The sequence below is a fragment of the Gymnoscopelus braueri genome (assembly GCF_963280865.1).
Source record: "Gymnoscopelus braueri genome assembly, chromosome: 4".
In the NCBI taxonomy this organism is placed as follows: Eukaryota; Metazoa; Chordata; class Actinopteri; order Myctophiformes; family Myctophidae; genus Gymnoscopelus; species Gymnoscopelus braueri.
Genome location: NC_137605.1, coordinates 35,674,277 through 35,696,277, shown reverse-complemented (window position 1 = coordinate 35,696,277; position 22,001 = coordinate 35,674,277). Strand labels below are relative to the sequence as shown.

The 22,001-nt window shown below is 39.9% G+C and overlaps 1 protein-coding gene across 2 annotated transcripts in view; it reads left to right on the top strand.

Annotated features, from left to right (window-relative positions):
* LOC308084574 (F-actin-uncapping protein LRRC16A-like) overlaps window positions 1-21,804 on the top strand; it is a 91,373-nt gene extending 69,569 nt beyond the window's left edge. The window contains exons 23-38 of one of the 2 annotated variants that reach the window (XM_080427285.1): window positions 495-588; window positions 1,232-1,330; window positions 1,437-1,565; window positions 2,412-2,543; window positions 4,206-4,381; window positions 4,554-4,641; window positions 5,037-5,177; window positions 9,027-9,093; window positions 9,953-10,179; window positions 10,349-10,458; window positions 10,623-10,889; window positions 11,427-11,646; window positions 13,778-13,814; window positions 14,826-15,101; window positions 15,801-15,941; window positions 17,963-21,804. In XM_080427285.1, coding sequence (XP_080283411.1) covers window positions 495-588; window positions 1,232-1,330; window positions 1,437-1,565; window positions 2,412-2,543; window positions 4,206-4,381; window positions 4,554-4,641; window positions 5,037-5,177; window positions 9,027-9,093; window positions 9,953-10,179; window positions 10,349-10,458; window positions 10,623-10,889; window positions 11,427-11,646; window positions 13,778-13,814; window positions 14,826-15,101; window positions 15,801-15,941; window positions 17,963-18,150 — 2,392 coding nt within the window. In that variant the 3' untranslated portion in view covers window positions 18,151-21,804. The remainder of the gene's footprint in view (window positions 1-494; window positions 589-1,231; window positions 1,331-1,436; window positions 1,566-2,411; window positions 2,544-4,205; window positions 4,382-4,553; window positions 4,642-5,036; window positions 5,178-9,026; window positions 9,094-9,952; window positions 10,180-10,348; window positions 10,459-10,622; window positions 10,890-11,426; window positions 11,647-13,777; window positions 13,815-14,825; window positions 15,102-15,800; window positions 15,942-17,962) is intronic. The other variant, XM_080427286.1, reaches the window with a different exon arrangement.
* Window positions 21,805-22,001: the final 197 nt, after the last annotated feature.

Below are 22,001 nucleotides of genomic sequence, written 5' to 3'. Positions count from 1 at the left end.
CAACCTCCGCGGTGGCAGGCAGGCACTTTACCACTGCGCCACCCAAGAGTTGACCCAAGTGCTTAAAAGTATTGGACTGTGACACTGAGACGTCGTTCTCCTTTCATAGCCGTTGTAGTGGAAGTTTGATATATATTTTTAATTTCATGTAATGCAATTTCATTTGAATCACGAGACAGTTACTGTAAAAAAAAAAAAAATCTCCACCATTTGACTTCCTTTTTTTAACAGAAGTGGAGAGACTTAAATATCTGTACAGCAAATGAATCCACTGCTGTTGTCTGTCTGTTGAATATGAATAACGGAAACAAACCTTTCTCTCTTTGTCCACGCACACACGTGCGCCCACACACTCTCTTTCTTTTCTCTTTCTGTCTGTTATATCTATTTTGTTTCTTTAAACTCTTGCAGTTCCTCTCTTTGTCTCTCTCCCTTTATACAAACAGTTGTATAAGGTTTCCCTCCTTCCTTACTCCTGATGTCTGCTTTCTTAGGAACTTCACCATCCGCTTCATGCCAATCCCTATCATCGATGCCTCCCAGGCTCTGAAGGCCAGCCCTGAGAAGACAGAGGATGCTCTACTAAAAGTATATTAGCTTGTTATGAGCTCATTAAGTTTATTTACTAGAGTACTCCTATAAAAGTTCCTCTTTGTGAGCAGTAAAGAGGCAGTTGTTTGTTCTTCAAGGTCCCCCATGTATTTTACTTTGGGATAGAGACAGTCATGTGAAAACTGAGACTATAGATACAGATTTAAGTACGTAATAAGTAGGTCTGTGTATAGCTTATTGTCGGTATCAGCCGAGCTATTTGAAAATAGCTGATCTACAACCTCACAATGCGTCACGATGCGACGCATTGTGAGCTTGTTGATCTGTTATTTTCAAAAGATTGTATACATTGAAAACTGGTGAAATGGGACATTCTGCATAATGAGTACTTTCTACTTTTGGTACTTTAGGTACATTTTGATACCAATACTTTTGTACTTTTAATCAAGTAAATGTTGAATGCCGGACTTTTACTTGTAACCGAGTGTTTCTATATTGCAGTATTGATCATTTTACTTAAGTAAAAAAAATTGAGTACTTTTTCAACCACTGGCACAGTTACAGATGGAGTACAGAATTGTTTTGTTTTGATAAAGACTAAAAGTGATAACACCGATTTACAACGTTATATCATTGTACATGGTAATCAAGATCGTATTTCGTTTTCTTTCCTCTCCAGATAGAGAATTATCTGTATAGAAACCATGAAACCAGGAAGTACCTCCAGGAACAGGCCTATCGGCTTCAGCAGGGCATTGTCACCACAACCACGCAACAGGTGCAGTCATACAGGACACAGCAGGACACAGTAATACCTATCGACAAGTTATTTATTTTCATCAAAGTCACTTACAGATTGCATACCTTTTATTTGTATCTCCCAGATGATTGACAGGATTTGTGTGAAGGTGCAGGATCACCTGAACTCTCTGAGGAATTCAGAGACAGAGCTCATCTTGGAAGATGTCAAGTCTGCAGAGAACCTCATCAAGGATGCCAGGAACTCTAAAACGGTGAGAAGAGCCACATTATCCACACAGTACTGTATCAGAACATCCTATGACCTCTGACGTCACGCTAATGTCCCCATGACTCAGCCATAACCATATAAGGAGTTCCCAATGCAGCTACGCCCAAATATGGAGTGCCAAATATGGTGCAAACAAATCAGTCATCGCCATATATGGGCACAAAATGGGGCATGCCCATATATGGGTATATACCGATGACATCAGGGATCTCTATATACCTGTATGGGCATAAAAGGGACAAGGACTGACGGATACCGAAATCTCCATGTATGGGCAATTGGGCATATCAGCATGCCCATATATGGGCATTATACTGATGACATCAGGGATCTCCATACATGGGCATTAAAGGCACAAGGACTCAGGACTGACAGATACAGAGATCTCCAAATACAGTATAGGCATAGGCCTGAACTCTAGATGTGAGGGTTGTGTACCGGCCCGAACCTCTAGTTGAATTAAAACACCTGATAAAAGCAAAGTGACAGACTTGTCTATCAAATCCATTACACTTTACCTGAAATTATATCCAGAAAGGGAACGTGACATCACACCATGGAAAGTAATAGCGGCAGACCCTCACAAGATGGCACCACCTGTCTATTTTTTGGGGGGGAAACTAAACGAAAAACCTTATTTTCCACACTTTTTTGAGATTTTATTCTGAAGTTTTGCCATTTCTTGCCATTTTCTTATACAGAAGAGCAAATTAATTATTTAGATTCATCACTTAATCTTCTTTCAGTCAATAGCATTTGAAGCTACATCTGATCACTCGTCACGACCCGTCCAACATTAATGTTGAATTATCTTCTCTTTCTTCCACAGCTCCTACCCAACCTGTACCACCTAGGAGCAGTTTCAAGAGAAGAGGTGAATGGTTCCTCATTGGGACCCATCCAGGAAAAGCTGGAGTCTATGGCTGGGGAGGTGGCTACTGTCATGGACCAACAACTACAGGTAGACCTACAATTATTTTTTAGTTATGCTGCAGGATTACTTTGGAAACAAGTGTTTCATTACGCTTTAATGCGTTATCCTGGGTTTAAGTTATATTGTAATTTTACTTGTATATATTTTACCAAAATCAAATCAAATCACATCATCATGTTGAAAAGGTAAACATGAAGTTATACTATAGCAGTAAATGCGACTCATGTTATTAGTTCATATAATAATTGAACAGGTCAGTTGGAGTCTGTCCACTGATAAATATATATCTTTGTGTCAGTCAGTAGCACAGCGTCACATTGACCACAGGCAGCACTAGTTCTGTATCAGGGCCACCTTGTGTGTTCCCACCCATATGACCACTAGGGCTGTCACCATTACACATTTAAGTTGATGATTAATTGTCACTCAAATAATTGCGATTAACGATTTAATTGTGTGTTTGGCATTGAACATTGGAACATACAGTATGAAGCCTAACAAATAACTGAAATATACAGAAAGGATTGACATATTTAATCGTTTTTATTCATGTAAAAATAGCAGAAATAGCTGATCTACAAGCTTACAATGCATCACTTCTCTCTGCTATATCTGCTTTTTTTATATTTGAAAATGTGTGAAAATCTTTCAACATGGAAACAATGACGATTATGCAAAAATATTTGTGATTATCTCAGATAATTGTGATTAGACGATTAGTAATAATTGTGACAGGCCTAATGACCACTTAACATGGCAGCTGAATGGCTGGCTGCCGTGTTAAGTGGTCAAATGGATGGGCCGCATGCATTTTGAAAGCATGTTTATTTAAAAAATTGCATTACATTTTTTTTATATCAATGTTCATTAAAATCTTAGTGTTTTGCCCACTTGCAATATCCTCAGGCCCACAGGTTGGGAATCGCTGGCATAAATGAATGATGCTGTGACGTGGCACAAAAAAGGATAAAAAGAGGATAAATAGTTAAATATCTTGTGTGGTTATAGATGCAGCTATAGCTTCTGTCACTATGTGCACCCTGTCGTTAGAAGAACTGGAAAGAGGCACAACCTTTTCTGTGCTCATTCCTTATCTATTGATTTACTGTCAGCTTCAACATCACACACATGCATGTACACGTGTGATCTAAGTTGCACACACACATGATACGATGACTTATGTGCACACACACACGCGCACACACACGCACGCGCACACACACACACACACACACACACACACACACACACACACACACACACACACACACACACACACACACACACACACACACTGCATATCTATCGATTTCATTTGGGAATTAGCATCCCACTCATGCACATACACATACACACCTACACCCTTCATGTTGTTGTACATGTCAATTCAAGGTTAATTGCTAGTGGCTAATCAGACTAAAGGGATAAAAGACAAAGATAAGCAAACTGTATGTGAACCAGAGGTTTATTCAATCAAAAGGGTCATACTGTATCAGAGTGCATCTTGCTCATGTAACAAAAAGGACGTATATTTAACACCCATTCTTGAGAATCCGGACAAAACCTCCACAATCACAATTTTTTTATCAGTTTTACATTGAACAGTTTTTTGGCTGTTGGTAGGGCATTCCACATTTTTGTGGCAGTAATAGTAGAATACATTTTGTTTGACTGTCCTGTGTAAAACAGACTCTATTGGAGTGCATGGTAGATGCAGCAGAGGCTTTGTGTCCCCATGTGATGAAGAGGAGCAGTCTTCGCCCAGAGCTCATGAAGGCCAGCACAGCCAAGATGGTCGTTCCCAGGAGCTTTGTCACCAAAACACTCCTGGAGCAGTCGGGGGTTGATATTATTAACAAAATAAGGTGTGTGTGTGTGTGTGGTGTGCACTGTATGTGTTTTTGCTTCAATAATCAAATGTCTGTTGACGCTTACAAATACAAAAAAACTTCACTCAGTCTTGTCAATGCCTGTGATTGTCTTTGTCTTTGTCTTTCTCTGTCTCTACCCCGATGGCCTCCTTTTATTGTCTCTCAGTGAGGTGAAGCTGAGTCTAGCATCTTTCCTGTCTGACCGTATCGTTGATGAAATCTTAGAGGCTCTCTCCAGCTCACAACATACTCTGGTAAGACTTCCACTTAATGGTTGCTGTCTATGAAGGGTTTCATATTTTACACATTTTCTCTGTGTATTGTCCTTTTAGCAGCAGAATGCTTGTCCCTCTCATTTAATTAATTAAAACCGGGAAAGTATCTGTGTCCGTTCGTGCAGCGCTGCAAGCTTGTACATCTGCTATTTTTGAACTTTTTTGAAAAATCTTGAAAGAGAGAACTACTGATTTTAGAAGGCATTTGTAGAATGGTCCTCGGGTCTTAAGGGGTTAATTCATTATTTATTTCCTTACAAAACCACACTAATCGGTTAAGAAAGATCCAAGTTCAGTGAGTCTAATTATCTTGCCCCCTCATCACAACTAATTTCCCCTCTTCCTTTTATTTCTCTCCTTCCTGCTCCTCCTAGGCAGACCACCTGGTGCGTCGAGGTCGTCCTTTACAGCAGCAGGGCTCACTAGATCTGGACGTCCCAGAGGAGAAGGTTCCTAAACGGGCTTCCTTTGAGTTGCTAGAGGGTGAAAGGCTGGATGATCTGGAGCCATGCATGGTATTGTGAGGGTGGGGGTGTGTGTACGCGTACCGTGAGCTACATAATGTATTGATAAATGGTAATTAGTAGCTTCAAAGGTTAAATTGTACTCTATCAGTTCTCCAGTTTATATAAAATGGATTAGTTCCTTTTTGCTACTGTATGTAGTTACAAAATAATGTGTGAAGACTGTCTTTGTTTGCAACCGACTCCATGACTCGTTTAATAACACATCTCAGGTGTGTTAATAACGCCCCCTGTTGAATCGAATGTGCATTGCAATTCTAAAACCTACCAAGGCCACTTCTAGTATTATAGCTATGGTAATATTTATTAACAAATGCTGTGAATCATTAGCAGTCAATAATAATAATAATAATAGTACGTCAGACTTATATAGCACTTTTCTTAGTACCCAAAGTCGCTTTACAAAACAAATAAAAATAAACAACTTTATTAGGAGTGAACATTTTAAAAGCTAAAAATATTAAGCTAAGACTAAGAAGCATAAAGGGATATTTGCCAATACCTTGGTGAAATATTGCAATTTCAGCAACACTAATGTCCAAAGAAAGCGTACACAGGCTACATTGTTTTAAAACACCACATAAATATTGTGACATGAATGGATTTATCTTGTAACTTTCCACCCCTGGTTTAAGTAAAGAGTGGATAAGAGGAAACATTAAGAGAGATGGAGAGAGCTGAGGTAAAGGCTGGCACTGCAGATGTTGTAGGCAGTAAACCTGGATGAAAGGAATTGCTTGAGGTGTCAGGTGTTTTACAGAGAAAGCCATTGCAAAGAATCTATCTACAGTATATTACTGTTAATGTCACAGACCAGATAGCTGTCAAGAGTGGTTAGGTCAACCATGCACATACGCACATGCATAGACAACTCGCGTGTAAACACTGACGTATACACATTAGTGCTGCACGATTAATCGAAAAAAGATTGTGATCTCGATTCAGACACCTATGTGATCTCGATTTTTAATTATGACGATTATTATTATTATTATTTTTGCTTAATATTTTTTTATTTACAAGATAATTGTGTGAGAATCGTGTGAGAATCGTGATCTCAATTCTTATGGAGGAAAATCGTGATTCACATTTGAGCAAGAATCGTGCAGCACTAATACACATACAGCACCTGTCAAATGTGATTAGATGAGTGTACGCACGCACGCACGCACGCACGCACGCACGCACGCACGCACGCACGCACGCACGCACGCACGCACGCACGCACACACACACACACCCACCACTGCACACACGCCCCTGCACACACAAACACACATCTCATACAGTACCTGCCATATGTGATTTGGCTAACTGATATGTTTTTCTAAACCTGCAAGACAGAGTTAGTCCTGTATTGACAATTGCATTCATGCCGAGCTTATGAATAAGAAATTAGCTGTGTGTGTGTGTGTGTGTGTGTGTGTGTGTGTGTTACATTCTGTGCTGTGGTGCACCTGACTCGGTGTCATCTGTGATCAGTTTATCTCCGCTCATTACAATACATTTGAATAACCTGCTGTCCAGACATAAAGACAAACAAACCAGATCTTGACCCAAATTCCTGCAGTATATTGTATAGGTCTGTACTGATACTAATACTAAAGTACTATACAGAACTGTAGGTTACTTATTTGCCCATACAGTATGTATGTTTGAGTTTACGTATGTGTGTTTCCATTTTGTAACATACAGTATGGCGGAAAGCTCTGTAGATTGCTCTAATTTGGAAAATTGCATATTTTTTGGTTCAGTAACAAAGTGTTCGGATCAGCACTGGATGATACTTACTTATTATTATTGGCAATGCAAAAACAATATTGTTTTTATTCTATGACATACAGTACAACATACTGTATTGTATGTGGAAACACTTTTCGTCTTGTAAATGCAGGCCACAGCAGTGTATATGAGTTTCTCTTTTCTATAGCTCTTAAGCTAAATGTATACTCTACCAAGCGATGTGATGCATTGTTAGCTTGAAAATCCATTCTTTTTGGCAAGTGACACCATCGTACAATGGAGTATAGATTTGGCTTTAGCATTCTCTTTAGTGGCTGTTCTTTTCCTTTGTGTTCTCTTTCTCTTCATTAACCCATTTAGACCTGAGGCTGAAATGTTCTGAAAAACTTCAAATATATATTCCAAAATTACAAAAAAATGATGTTGCTATAGTATATACTGTACAACAACAACCCCAAAAGGGGTTCCTCGAAAGGTATAGTTACAAATAGGGGTTCCCGCCCCAAATGGGTTAAGCCTTACTTTGTGATCCGTTTCTTTTGTCTTTCTTTTTTACTACTTTCTTTCTTTCATTTATTTATTTTTTTCCTCTGTTCCTTCCTTCTCTTTCAACCTTTGCTTCATGGAGACTCTGTGCTGCACGAGTGTAAGTAATTCTGTGCTGTCCCCTGTCTCTCACCTCCACACTCTTTTGTCTTATAGTTTTGTTTCTCTGTCTTTCTCTGTCCACACTGTGCCTCTTCACTGCGTCTGCCTGCTGTCCTCTGTGCTTTAGATTTTAGAAGCATTAACAGCCCTCACTGTGTTCACAATCATAATTGAGTCCTTGCAACATTTAAATAATACGTTTGAGCACTTAATCTCATTCTTTATCTCTCTCTTTCTGTGGCATTTTGTCATTGAATGTGCAAATGATTGATGTAATATCACTCTCCTTTTGCCCCCAGCCATACTGAAGTGCTCCTCACTTAGCTTGCTATACATTATCATGACCACCTTTGTAAATATTAACACAAATTCCATGTTCCTTATTTACCATACATATCAGTCACTATCTGACAGAGGAGCCTAAGAATGCCTTCTAATCTAGGTATCTCTTGATTATGATATTACTGAAAGCTATTCAATATATTAAGAAAGCTGTTTTACATGAATTTGAAGTTAAAATTGTTAAACAAACACATTTGGAAACCTCTGTGGTTGTGGAGTCAGTTTTGCGTCTTACCTTGTGTACTACTGTTTGAAATTCCACTCACATTCAACATAATATTTGAGCCCAAGTTTTTCTCTTAAACACAGGTTCAATTTGAGATAGGATAGCTTTGCCATTAGCTAAATAGCAAATTAGCTCATAATATTCAATGCATAGTCCTTATAAATAAAGTGTGTGTGCCTGCCTTGAGTGCTGCTTAAACAAAATATTTCCCATGTCAGCGATAATTAGATGTCTTTGATATTCTGAAGTGGTTGAATAGCTGATTAGTCACACCCATGTATTGACACGCTTGTATGTTTCCTACATGTTTTACCGGGAAGCAATTTCATACCTGACAATGTGGATATTACCTCATTATTATCCCTATAGAATCCATTATGATTTTGCTTTTCATTTTTATTCCATCACCAGGAAGCGAAATAATGAAGAAACAATTTGCAAAAGTAGATGGAGGTCATAACCTCTCCAGTTTGGTAATAAATCAAACTTTGACAGGCTGTGACGCAGCTTCATAACAGAGGATACAGTAGATGCACACCTGTACAGCTTCGTAACATTGTAGATACACACCTTAGATACATACAGCCTTAGAACAGACAGGCTATACACACCTGTGTGAAAGCTATGGACAGAATCTCTTATCAGAATTGCTAGCCTTTGCATTTGTTCATAAACTGCACAATTTTGGAAAATTGTGTTGTATGGAATAAACAGTATATTGTACTGTGTATATAAAATATTATGCTGAAGATAGGTGGTGCATTGTGTGTCTATGCGTGTGAAACCCTCAGAGCTCTTTGGGTAGAGGTGTGGCTGATTGGCAGCTGGGAGAGTATGTTAACAATACTATCTTAACTTTTAAAATCTCCTGTTGTCTTCAGATGACTCCTAAATCCAAGAGGAAAAGCATCCACAGCAGAATGTTGAGACCAGTTTCTCGTGCCTTTGGTAAGAATAATTTATTCATTACTCTTTGTATGAGATGATGTATTGTTTCCATCACAACGTGCGGACAGTATGTTTACGGGATGAAAAAGGTCTCAATTATTATTAATTTGAGGCCACCAATTCATTGGTCAGTGATGCCGACAATCAGCCAACTACAGCGGGGGTTACAGCGGCAAGGGTCAGCAGTGAACCCTTCAAGAAATTGTAATTCTCAGTGCCAACATTGCACCAATGGGCCGCCCCCACGTCCATTTTCCTACTAAACAGTACACTGATTGAACTCGACCGAGGACATGCGACGGCCAAGTGCCAATAACTTCTCTGAATGAAGTAACTTCTCTTTTGAAGAAGTTGGCATAAGATATGAAAAAAGAGAAGAATATCTACGGATAGCTTTCTTGTGTGCCTCTCTCTGCATCTGTAGAGCTGTTAATGATATTGCATACTTCACTTCATCAGATGCCTTTTTTCTGTGGCACCTTGCACCTACTAGTGTTTTTTGTAGGCTTATTGTTACATTTCTAATTATTATTTCTGAATTCACATCAACAAGTTTTAATTTGGCCAATTGTGTGTGTGTGCGTACGCATGTGCTGGAATATCTCTGAATACAATATGATAAAATGTTCTACATAATTAAGATACAGTATGTAGGTGTGCCTTGATTTTGTTTGCTTTGGATAACTCTTCTGATTGAAATGAAGCAGATCTTAGTGGATCCAACCGCTTGTGTGTGTGTGTGTGTGTGTGTGTGTGTGTGTGTGTGTGTGTGTGTGTGTGTGTGTGTATATATATGTATATTATAAAAACATTCATTATCTAATAGTAGCAACTATCTGATTGATCCTCCAACCAATAGAAATGGAGTTTGACCTGGACAAGGCCCTGGAAGATGTCCCAGTCCATATGGATGAAACATCTACATCCTCTCAACACCCTGCTCCCTCATCTCAGGCCTCACGCAAGCACAAGCGTGGGGCATCAGGGGGGATGGGGGAACTACCATCTGAGGAGGGCAAGAAGCTTCAGCACTTCACCAAACTACGACCCCGCAGAAACAAGAAGACCCAGTCCAGCAAGATACCTGTGAGTATATAGAACCAGGTTACCATCAAAAACAAGCAGATAAAGTTATGAAAATGAACAGAGAAATTTCCCCGAATGCAGACAATGTGTCCGATACAAGGAGAGAACCAAAATGTATCTTGGGCAACCTCAGATTTTCCTTCTGATGTATTTTTTTGTGCTCTATTAGCAAATCAGCAGCGCTCCATCTCTGGACGGGGAACAGAATGGCCTCATGGGAAGGGTGGATGAGGGTGTTGATGAATTCTTTTCCAAGAAGGTCACCAAGATGGATGCCAAGTAAGAACTACGTATTTTATGGGATGATGGTGCTCAGTGCATCATTAATGACACTCTTGTTCTCATTACTCATTATTAATAAGTCAGTCACTTTGTAAACCTTCTCTCCACTGTTACTTCCATACCTCTTTCTTTTCTGTCCAACTTTCTTTCTCTCCTGTGAGGCGTTCTCTGAAGAGCTCAGACTCTCAGGACGGAGAGAAGAAGAAAAGTAAAGGGGGATTCCTAAACCTCATCAAGTCACGCTCCAAATTTGATAAAGGTGACAAACAGGATAAATCAGAGAAGTCGGAGAAGAGCCAAGCAGCCACTCCGTCCTCAGGCACATCTTCAGCCTCTGTAGGCCTTCCAACTATACCCTCCAGCATCCCAGAGGAGCCCTCCTCACCAAAGACAGCTGTTAAGAGTCCACCACTGGAGCCAAAGTCCAGGTGAGTTCAAGAGGATTTGGGAAGATTTGTCCTGTCCATACATTCATTCTTAAATTACACAGCAAATCAGGGCTGCATTGCTTCAATGAGAATTTAGGAGGATTGTTTAGGAGGATTGTGTAGTAAGAGATAGGCTGTGGAAAAGTGTATGTGTTTGAAACCATTAAGCTATCCAGTGATCAAATTGGGTGTGCTCTGAAAGGATTATGTAACTTTTCAAGGAATCCAAAGAAACCGCCCAGGTTGCACAGGGCAGAATATGAAGAATAACTTAAATATACAAAGTAATTACTGACATATTTGATCATTTTATACTTAAAAAAAAATGTAAAAACAATATTTATTTATTATTTTTGGAAAATGTTTGAAAATGTATGAAAAAAAACTGGAAACGATTATTACGATTATGCAAAAATAATTGTGATTATCTCAAATAATCGCGATTAGGCGATTATGTAATAATTGTGACAGGCAGGCCTACTAATATCCCTTGTCTTGTTCTCTCCAGACTAATATCTCTTGTCTTATCTTCTTCAGGGAGTCCAGAGAGGCCCAGAGTCGTTCCCAGCCTACAGATTACAGCAGCAGCTCAGATCGCTCAGAGGAGTTGAGGACCCCAGACTCCATGGATGAGCTGTGGGAAGGTTCAGATGGAAAGGGCAGTCCTCAGGGCGGCAGACGCTACCCTGGAGTGCAGGTGATGGGTAGCGGCCTCCTGGCCGAGATGAAAGCCAAACAGGAGAGGAGAGCACATAAGGTGAGAGAGGATTTTCGTTTATCTTATCTAGGTATTTCTTCTTACTGCTTACTGGTACAGTGCATAAGAGTTATTGTAAATGTGTACATTTTATCTGTACATAAATGTGTAAATGTACGTACAGAGAGAAAGTGCACAAAATCTAAATCAAGCGACACCATCATGATTACGAGACTATATACACTGTAGGCAAATAGAATTAAAAAAAACATACTTCATTGTCTGACTAAGGAACAGTGCAAATAATAATAGTGCAATTAATTGATTCAGTTCATCTGTCATGATTCAGTTCATCTGTCATGATTCATCATCTGTCATATATTGACTGCCGTCCTTAATGTCCTCGGCTACTAATTGCACAGTGGCAGGAAAAAAAACTGTTAAAAAAGCTGAGGACTGAGTCCGGCCTTCTTCAGCATCCTAATGAAATACAGCCGCTGTTGTGCTTTTTTTCACTGTAGCAACAGTGTTTTCACTCCAGCTCAGATTTTTTGACACATGGAAAAGGCCATGGAACTTAAAGGAGAATTTTGGACTAAAGTTTTCTTACCTTTTCTATGACGTTATGATATCTTAGGATGAATGGTACAGTAGAAAATTTTCATAACTCCACCCCTGAGCCGCCACAGCTTAAAAGGTGCGCGGATAGGCCTTAGGTTAGATCACATATTTTAACAGCTTTTTTTTATTATTTTTTTTGTGAGATCTGACGTTCATAGTGACAGAACAGTCCCAAATTTTTTTTTAAAACAGAAGTCTCGCTAGACGAGATTTCAATCTCGAGATTTCAATCTCGTCTAGCGAGACTTCTGTTTGTTTGTTTTTTTTTTTTTTTGGTTGCATAGTGTTCCGTCAAGTTGAAAGTGGTTGTTTTTGTTCAGCAACCACAAACTGTGGGATTCCAGGTGAGAGGTGTGAAACAAGAAACACATGTGTGAGTGTGGGTCTATCAGCAGATCTACGTAACTGTGCTCTATTAGGCTATATTAGTCTATATGTCAAAGTGTCCCTGAGCAAGACCCTAACACCCCGGGTGCCATATCAATGGTAGCCAGTAGCTACTGAGAGAAAGTGAATGAGCGAGTGAAAGCAAGGGTTCATTAGGTGTGTGTGTGTGTGTGTGTGTGTGGGGGGGTGTGTGTGTGTGTGTGTGTGTGTGAGTGTGAGTGTGTGAGTGTGTCCTGTCAAATAGATCTCATTCTAGCCATAGTCATACATTAGGTCAGTAGGTTTAACTGTCCCCCGTCACTGCTGGATGTGACCAGCAGGTCACCACTATGTTAAAGGACCACACCATCATTGTGTTCACATTCTCTCCTGAGTCATAGAAAAGTTACAGAACTCACCTGAATAATTGAGTCAATGTTGGTTAAATATCATTGTGCAAGACTATTTTCAGTCTTACTTTTAAAATGAACCCACGCTTTACAATGCATAGCAATAGCTAGCATACCTTTGACAAAAAATAAAGGGGAAATAAAGTTAACTGTGTTGGATTATCAATTTCAATTTCTCTAATACTCAAGTAGATTTTCATACCCTATTGATGCTATGCAAAATGGTCGGAAGCGATGTCAAGTGAACTCTGAGTTGTAGTAAATGGCCTAAACATGCCAGAACATTTTTATGATCCTTTAATGCTCTGTGTGTTTTTGTGTGTGAAAAACAGAGGGAATATGTTAAGAGGTTTATGGTGTTTGCAGTGATGGGCTTTCTTTGGCCCTGTATCTGTTGGCCTAAAGCTGCCTGCCATCTGTTTGATGGGGCTAACTGCCAGGTGTGTGTTTGCATGCTAGAAACAGATGACTCCTGTAAGAATTGGTTGTGTGAGCTGTGACATTAACATTCATTACACAAGGCTGCCCCCTTCCTGTTAAAGTGTTCCATTGCAATAGGCTCTGTGCATCATAGTAGTCATGGGTTTCCAGAGGGTGGCATAACACATTGTGGTTCTGGTTCAAATCTATTGCCGTGCTAATCACACAAAGTTATGGAAATCTGAAACGGAATAGGAAACGGGTACTGCCACCTTCTGGAAACTCGGGACTACAGTTATTTATTTGTATAAAGTAATGCCAAACTGCACATCAGCGCTGATGTTGCTAGCCCAACGTTTTTCTATCTCCTTCAGTCTTCCAGCCCCGACAGAACTGACAGCAATGGTACCGGTGAGCTACCTATAATTTATTTCTTTTTATTAAACTAATATTTGTATTTTCTGGAAAAACGAATTCCTCAGTTACATGCAGTAACCAGTCATCCTACAATACATAACAATAAACAATTAAGTATGATTAACTCTTCAGCTGTTTATTTTGTATTATTATTATAATGTTTTTGGTTCTTTATTTTATTAAGATGCATGTTTTTATTTTCATGGTTTAATTTTTTTTTTGATACTCCGTAGATTTGAAAGAATATCGACATCAACTTCTTTTACATTGCATATATAACACAGAAAGTGTACAGATGTAACCAAGTAGGCCCTTAAAAGGTCCATTTGTAGTGGCACGGTGGCGCTTTCGCCTCACAGCTACAAGGTCCTGGGTTCGATTCCCACTGGGGAAGCTGTGGGCGCTGGGGGCGTGTTCTCTCCTCCGCGTCATCAGTGCCCATACATACAAGGTGGGGTTGGCACAAGGGCCTTTCTGTGTGGAGTTAGCATGTTCTCCCCGTGTCCCCTAGGGTAGATACCCTCACAAAAACATGCAGTAATCCTGGTCTCTATACTGGTCAGCCGGGGCGCCTGATGGAGGGTAAAGGAACTGGTTGGAATTACGTGTTGCTTCCACACGCTACGTCCCACCGGAGACGTAGTGCCTGCTCACTCCTCATACATTGAAGGAAGCATGAGCTCAGTTCGGGGCTCTCCCCAGGCTGGCGGAGGGAGAGTAGCTCCCAGGATTACAGCTTAGGCAATTGGCAATGGGTGAAAAAATGGGTTACAAAAATCGTGGGATAAAAATAAAATAAAATAAAAGGTCCATTTGTTTACAGTTTAACGCCGTGCACATGGATTTCACTGTACACGTGTAGAAATCAGTGGTGGACTGTAACAAAGTACATTCACTCGATTACTGCTACTTTAATTGAGTATTTATATTTTTGGATACTTATGACTTTTTAACTTTTAACGTTTCAAAGACAAATATGTGTACTACTTCACTGTGTGTAAGCAGCCAAGCCCCAGAGTACCGCTCCAGAGTGCCGGTCGTCATCACCCAGTGGTTCAGTGGGTAAGTCCGACCCTGTGACCACCGGTTCCCCTGAGAAGACGTCTCCTCGCGCTGAGGCCAAGCCTGAAACGTCTCTTCGTCTGCGTGCCACCTCGTCTTCCACCACTGCTGGGGGGCTAGTCAGCCCCAAGCCCCCCTTGCCCCAGGGGAGCAAGCCAGCCCTAGCCGCACGTCCCAGCATCCCACAGAAGCCAAGGACCACAAGTAGCAAGAGCATAGGTCTGTACAGTGGAAGCTTACATTTTCATGTCAAGGACCCCCAAATAATATGCATTTGGCCGCGAAACCCTATCTGATGAGATTCTGTGCCAGCATTTGCGTTGTTAACATGATTTTAAAAAAAAGCTCAACGTGTTGCATATAGGGTTAAAGTGATTAAATAGATTGATGCTATATTAGCAATTTTTTCCGGGGACCCGCTGCCCCCCAAGGACCCCTGGGGGTCCCTGGACCCCACTTTGAGAAGTAGTGATCTAAAACATTGATCTAATTACATTGAAATACTCCAGTTGATGGTACTCCTTTGGATCACTCCTTGGATTGATTTCAGTGGCATAGTTCTTATAAACATAAGAACGAAATAAAAGAGAATTGTTGTTCTAGAAGAAGTATTTGTATTTATTTATTAAGTTGCTTACGTAATTTCCATGTGTAATACTGAGCACTGTATCTTTGGAACTATTTAAAATTGGACATATTGGTCATTAGCATTATGGCTTGGTGTAATATAATAATTCATATTTTTTTGTTGTGACTCCAAAATAGTGCATCTTTAAATACCAATTTTGGTTCCAGTAATTTGTGCCTTTATTGGATAATCGTACATCGATACCCATATTTATTCACATTATGTAGATGTTGTTACAGAGACGTTTGAGTCCTTGTCCTTAGTTCTTTGCCTGCCTTTCTCCCTGGCAGATGACAGTTCAGACTCCACCAGCAGTGGCAGTGTTTCTCCTAAGGTTGCAGTTCTCCCTTCCAATCTGAAGAGGGGATCATCAGAGAAAGATAAAGAAGGGCAATCCAGTGCACATAAAACCACTACAGCAGCTCAGGAAGGTAGGCCAGTAAGGCCACAAACCTTTTTTTACTATTTAGAGTAGCCAATTATTTTTTACCCCCTTTTTCTTCCCAATTTAGTCGTTATGCCAATTAATTCCTCCCCACGCACATTTCTGTGTTGTCACTGCTGTTGTATCCTACTGACTCACCTGCCAGTTAGGAGCCCCCACCGGGGGGTCGTAGGGCCTTCGTCCTACTCCTCCCGCTCAAGACTCCTCGCTGAGTGCCGCCCCAGCCTCAGCCTGTGGGAGTACTTGCAATGACCAATATCACCCTCCCTGCCCGGCTTCCTTCCCCCGAACACTGGCCAATTGTGTTCGCATAGACGCCCAACAAAGCCGAATACAGATTTTATTTTATTTCGCACGCACACACGCAAACACAGATGAGGTGAAAGATAAGTTTTCACTCTGTCTACATTGTCTTTAGCTCTCTCTCTGGCTTAAATTCTCTCTTTTTGTATGGTAGGTCTTTTCTCTTCATCCCTGACTTGCTTTCTCTGTCCTCCTTTGACTTAAATTCTGTCTGATTTTGTCTTTATCTCAAAGGACACACACACACACACACACACACACACACACACACACACACACACACACACACACACACACACACACACACACACACACACACACACACACACACACACACACACACACACACACACACACACACACACACACACACACACACACACAGAGGACAGGAGCAGCTCCGCTCATTCACAGTAGGAGAGACAGTTTCTCTCCACAATCATCTCGTCTTGTTTCTCAACTTGAAAATACTTGGAAAAACATGTATGCTACTTTATGATAGTCTTGCGTAGCCAGACAACTATTCCACAATCTCCGAATGCTATATAGAGTCTGGAACTACACCTCCCAAAATCCGAGAGCGGAAGCTGGCACTTCCGTTCACGAAAATATCTTTACATTTTATTTTTGAATTTCCATTTCTGCTTAGCATCAAGCAATATATGCTTAGATTATCTTGATTTATATTAGGATAAATTTGCGCGACTGTAAAGACTAAACGAAAGTGGGGAGGAGGCTTCACATCCGCTTTATATTTTAATCATGATCAGAGCTTCCGAGTCCCAGACTGTATGAGCGGAAACATTTGAAATTTGTGGCAGGCAACGCAAGACTAACTTTATGACACATGGTGAGATCACACATAAAGTGCCAGAATGTCGGCACTTTATCGACATTGTTGTCACCGCGCTACCATAGTACCAGAGTTACTGTCAGCTCAGAAGGGACGGTGCGTTTATTTTTCTGGATGTTTTTTGTTCACTCTACATCCCGTTCTGGTTGCACCACAGCAATTATTTGCACTCGCATAAATTATCCAAATTATATGTTGACCAAACAAGTCATATTTTGAAGCCTTGAGTGGAGGCCACAGCTCGGGGTCCATTTCAACAGCTAATGTGGGGCTAATTCTTGGATATCAGTCGGGGTCCGGCTGATTTTAAATGAGTGAAACATAGCTATGGCCGCCAATGGAATGAAACATAGCTAAGCAATGGGGTCACGCCAAGTATAGTCGTGGGATAACTAATGTGTTTCTTGTCACCCTCCCCCTTCACTACCCTCTTGTTTTCTTTCATTCCCTTCTTCCCACTTTTTTTCTTTTCTCTCATCTCCCCTTTCTCCCCTTAATGGTTTTCACACATGAACCCAGGAAAATGTCAGAAGAATCAGGTCCGGTGTTATCCTTTCACACATATACTATATACCTTCACATGTGAAGGTTAATAGTCTGTTTGATAAGGTGAGGGGCGGTGTCTGGGTAGTAGACGCACACGTTAGCTACTCCCTTTGCCACCCCATTTGTGTTCATACATACAGCCCCAGCGTTTAAAGTCTGGGAAACTTCCATCTTACAGTGCTTGTTGTTTTCTTCTGTCAGCAACCTACGTATATGGTAGACTTTAAGCATACTATTAACCAACACACTTCACCTCCGTCGTCTTCTCTCTGTCTCTGTCCCTGTCTCTGTCTCTCTCTCTGCAGTGAGGACAGTGCCTGTGTCAGATTGTTCTCAGCGACCCAGCCCTCACCGGACCAACTCTGACGACCATCATCCTCCATTCAAGACAAAGGACAGATCCCCCAGCCAGGACAAAGACAAGGACACGCGAGGCGGCAATAAATCGTCAGACTCCGGGGAAGAGGCTGAAAAAGACTTCATTTTAATATGAGGTTATATAAAATTGAAGGTGAGCAACAAAAAAATCTAGCCTCAAGTTTTAATCTGAGGAAAATGACGGATATGTATGTATTTGAATTTGAGGTAGTATTGAGGAGTATTTAACTCACAAACCTCAAGTCTAGTTCATGTCATATGAAGAACAACTGAGGTTTCATGTAGTATAATATGGATTCTAATTAAATAAGGAAAAAGCTTTAGTAGGTGTTCATAGTTGCATAATGGACAGAATTTGATTCCCTCTCAATTTGATTCCCTCCGACACTCAAATGACATGTCACTGAAGTCAAAATCAAACTGGCCTAGATTTCACAAGAGCTTCCCTTTTACCAAGAGTATCTTTCTCTTGATTTAGTACTAATTTGCTTGTCTCTGATGTCAGGTGGAAACCTTTTATTTTAAAAGCATCAGCTTTTCAGGGATTATGGGGAAAAAGCAGATTTTCTTTTTTCCCACCTGAGCATAATTTGTTTTTGAAGTTATACATAGAATGGGTTTTGAATGAAAGTTATGGGCTGAATGGTTATGAAGTGTGTTTGACCCATAAAGGTAAATGAAAATCATGAGTTTAACTTAATAGTTCATTTTGTTTTTAGAGAACAGCAGCATTTTTGGAAATGTAGCCTAGGAAGAAACCAGAACCTGTGTGAAACTCTGTTGTGTGTACACCTTACAGTACATCACCTTTTCTTACCTTATCAAACTTACAGCCTGCAGTAGCTTCTCTCCCAGGGACCAAACACACAATAATAACAACAAAATCACTGTACTGTATTTGAAGAACCCTACTATGCTACCAGACCTGATTCCAATAGGAGTTTTCTTTCTAAATACTGTACGTGTCCAAGACACTTTTGTCATTGTTTCCATTGGTTAGTGAAACCATTATGCAAAACGTCCTTTGACAGGAAAGTAAAGGTTTAGCTGAAAATATCAGCACACAGAAATCAAACACACCTGTTGGATTCAAGTCTGTCCATTTCTGTAAGTGTGAGAGTTGGAGTGACCATATGAAGTGTTGCTTTGAGAGGACTGTGGTACACTTACACTAAACTCAGTGGTAATCAATCAATAAAGGCTTAAGCACTGTTAACTAGCACTCTTCACTGTGGAAGGAACAACCTTCTCAATTTAGTTTTATACACCTGCTGGGTGCTTGCTCAATGAGAGTGAGAGTGAGAGTGTGTGCTAACATGCACCTTTGTGGCTCTGGCATTTAAAGTCATGACAATAAACGTTTTTATATCTAATTTATATGACTTTAGAATGTTTAGGCCAAGCACCCGCAGCAGGTATGTTCCTCAGTAGCTAAAAACATTCAGCAACAAGATCTAGAATGGCTATGCTTGTCATATGGATGCAAAAAGACACTAAAGCATGCCGCCTCCTTGGAACATTCTTGAATGTACTGATGGTCTAATGAAGGCAAGGAACCAATTGGAAGAGGACAAACCACAAAGAGCTTTAGAGTGACATGGGAGTTGACTCCATGTATACTGCCATGACTTCCAAGCATTGGTTTCATGATCGATATTTGATGGTGTCCTCTTCGTTAGGTTCCTTGTTTAAAAGCAAAACACTGAGGAAACTCCAGCCCTCCAACACCCTTCTTTCTCTGCATTTAGCTAAGCAAGGTTGTAAATGAATATAGGGCTTCAATTCACTTTCTCTTATTAATTTAGTAATTTGATTTGCTTCCAATTCAATTGTTGGACAACCTTTGATATCAGAAGGCCAACATATTGTGTCACTTACATAAATGTGAAGGCGTTTATTGTGAAGAAAGTGAATTGAGGCCGGACCTGTTCTGTCAAGTATTGAAAAACTTGAATGCTTTTCACTAATACAGTTCTCAGGCATATTTATCTTCCTCTTTGAGATGTACAGTAGATGCCCTTTTCACAGGCTTAGTTCATTAAAAAAAGATCTCTTGAGCAAAAATCTCCTTTAACAACTGACTTATAAAAATTAATTACATGGGGAAACTCATGCTACAGTATATGTAGTCAAAAGACCAAGTATTGTGATAGTGATCTTCTTTGATTTTGGCCTATGGAACATTCATATTCTGGTCATCTCACTCTTACACTTGGAAGGGACACAAATGCTGCCTGTCAACGTTTGTGTATTCCTATGTTAACCACTTACTGTATGCCCTCTTTCAAAAATAGCGCAAATAACAGATCTAGATGTGTTTAGACATTTTTTGTATCTTCGCCAATAATGGCATGCCTAAAATAACGATGGCAGGTTGAAAATATAATCATAATAATTTGGGGCACTGTTCCAGTATTTCCACTTTTGACTACATATTCTTTCGTACTGTGCCAAGTTGTGCTGCTTCTAGCATTCATGGTGGAAGTGCAACAAGCCAGCACAGTGCTGTTCAGTAATTTATGGGTGAGCAGTGTGAAAATGGTACATCTGGTATCCTAAAAGGGTCTAATTCTCATCAGGGCCAAAGGTCCTATAATTGCTGCACCTTTTCCTGTAGTGTCCATCTCTGTCTTTCTGTGAGTTTACTGTCAGATCTTTGCTTCTTTCTATGATAATAATGGCTTGGAGAAGAAAAAAGTTTTCTGGTGTTGTACATAGTGATGTCAAGGAATGAATGCTTTGTCTCGGCTCCAAAAGTCAAACTCAAGGGTTTTGTTTGGAGATTCAGGTGGTTTGGGAGATTAAAACGCTTGACACACTTTGCGATATGTGTAAGTAAACACTTGTGGCTGTGTACATTATTGAAAAAAAAATTTAGCATTTTCCTGATGCAAGGAAATTATAGCTTTCTCTCAAAAACAAAATCTGGATTAAACCTCATTCTGCTTTCCCCATGGGATTTTCAGAGCAGCTGGCTGTGTTTTTTGATGAACTGTGTAAAAGGATCATGGCAATTCCCTGTTAAACCTTTATGATTCATATCTTCTCAGTCCTCTGCTTACACTTGATGTTACTGCTATTCTCTCATTTGACAATTTTTTGTTGACTCATGAGTATTTACTTTATTTAAAGGGGGATGCAGAATGGTGCAAGTTAAAGTAACCAATAGCAACAAGTGGAGACTCTAGAGAGTCTGTGTGTCTGCCTGCATGATATGACTGTGAGTTGTACTGTATGTATATGTGCTTTCATACATGTAGTTATGTGTGTGTATATATATGTATGTGTAATATATGCACATGTAATATATACACTGTGATACATTCACACACATGTATGTGAACACAGCATCTATATTGTTTTGGTACTAAGCACACTACTAAAATAGGGGTTTGTAACTTATTTGGAATAAAAAGAAGAAATCCAAACAGTGGCCGGTGATGTTTTTGAACCATTGTTATTTTTCATTCATATGTACATGTGTTTATAATACATAAAGTAATTATTTGTCATTATTGATTTGTCATTATATGCAGTCAATTGTTATTTTCATGATGAGAAAAAATAAATAAGGCAAAACACTGACTCGTTTTTCGGTATTGAACTGGAAAATGAGGAAACATAATTTTATTTAATCATTACACCTGCTCATCTTGTCAGATTCGTTATGCAGTGCAGTATTTGTTCCATTTTGTCATTAATGTTTCACTAAATCATTCTACTGATGTTTGACTTTTCTCCATGTGAATATTTATACCGATTAAAATAATTTTACAGGCTTGAAAAGGCATTGTCGCTTTTTTCCACATCTTTGCAATGTTTTCTTTATTACTTACACAGCTGCAATATAATATAATAGCCACTAGATGGCAACAGAACTCTGCAATTTGACAGCAGCTCTATTCTCTTACTCACTCTCACACGCACACATTCTCTCTCTCTCTCTCTCTCTCTCTCTCTCTCTCT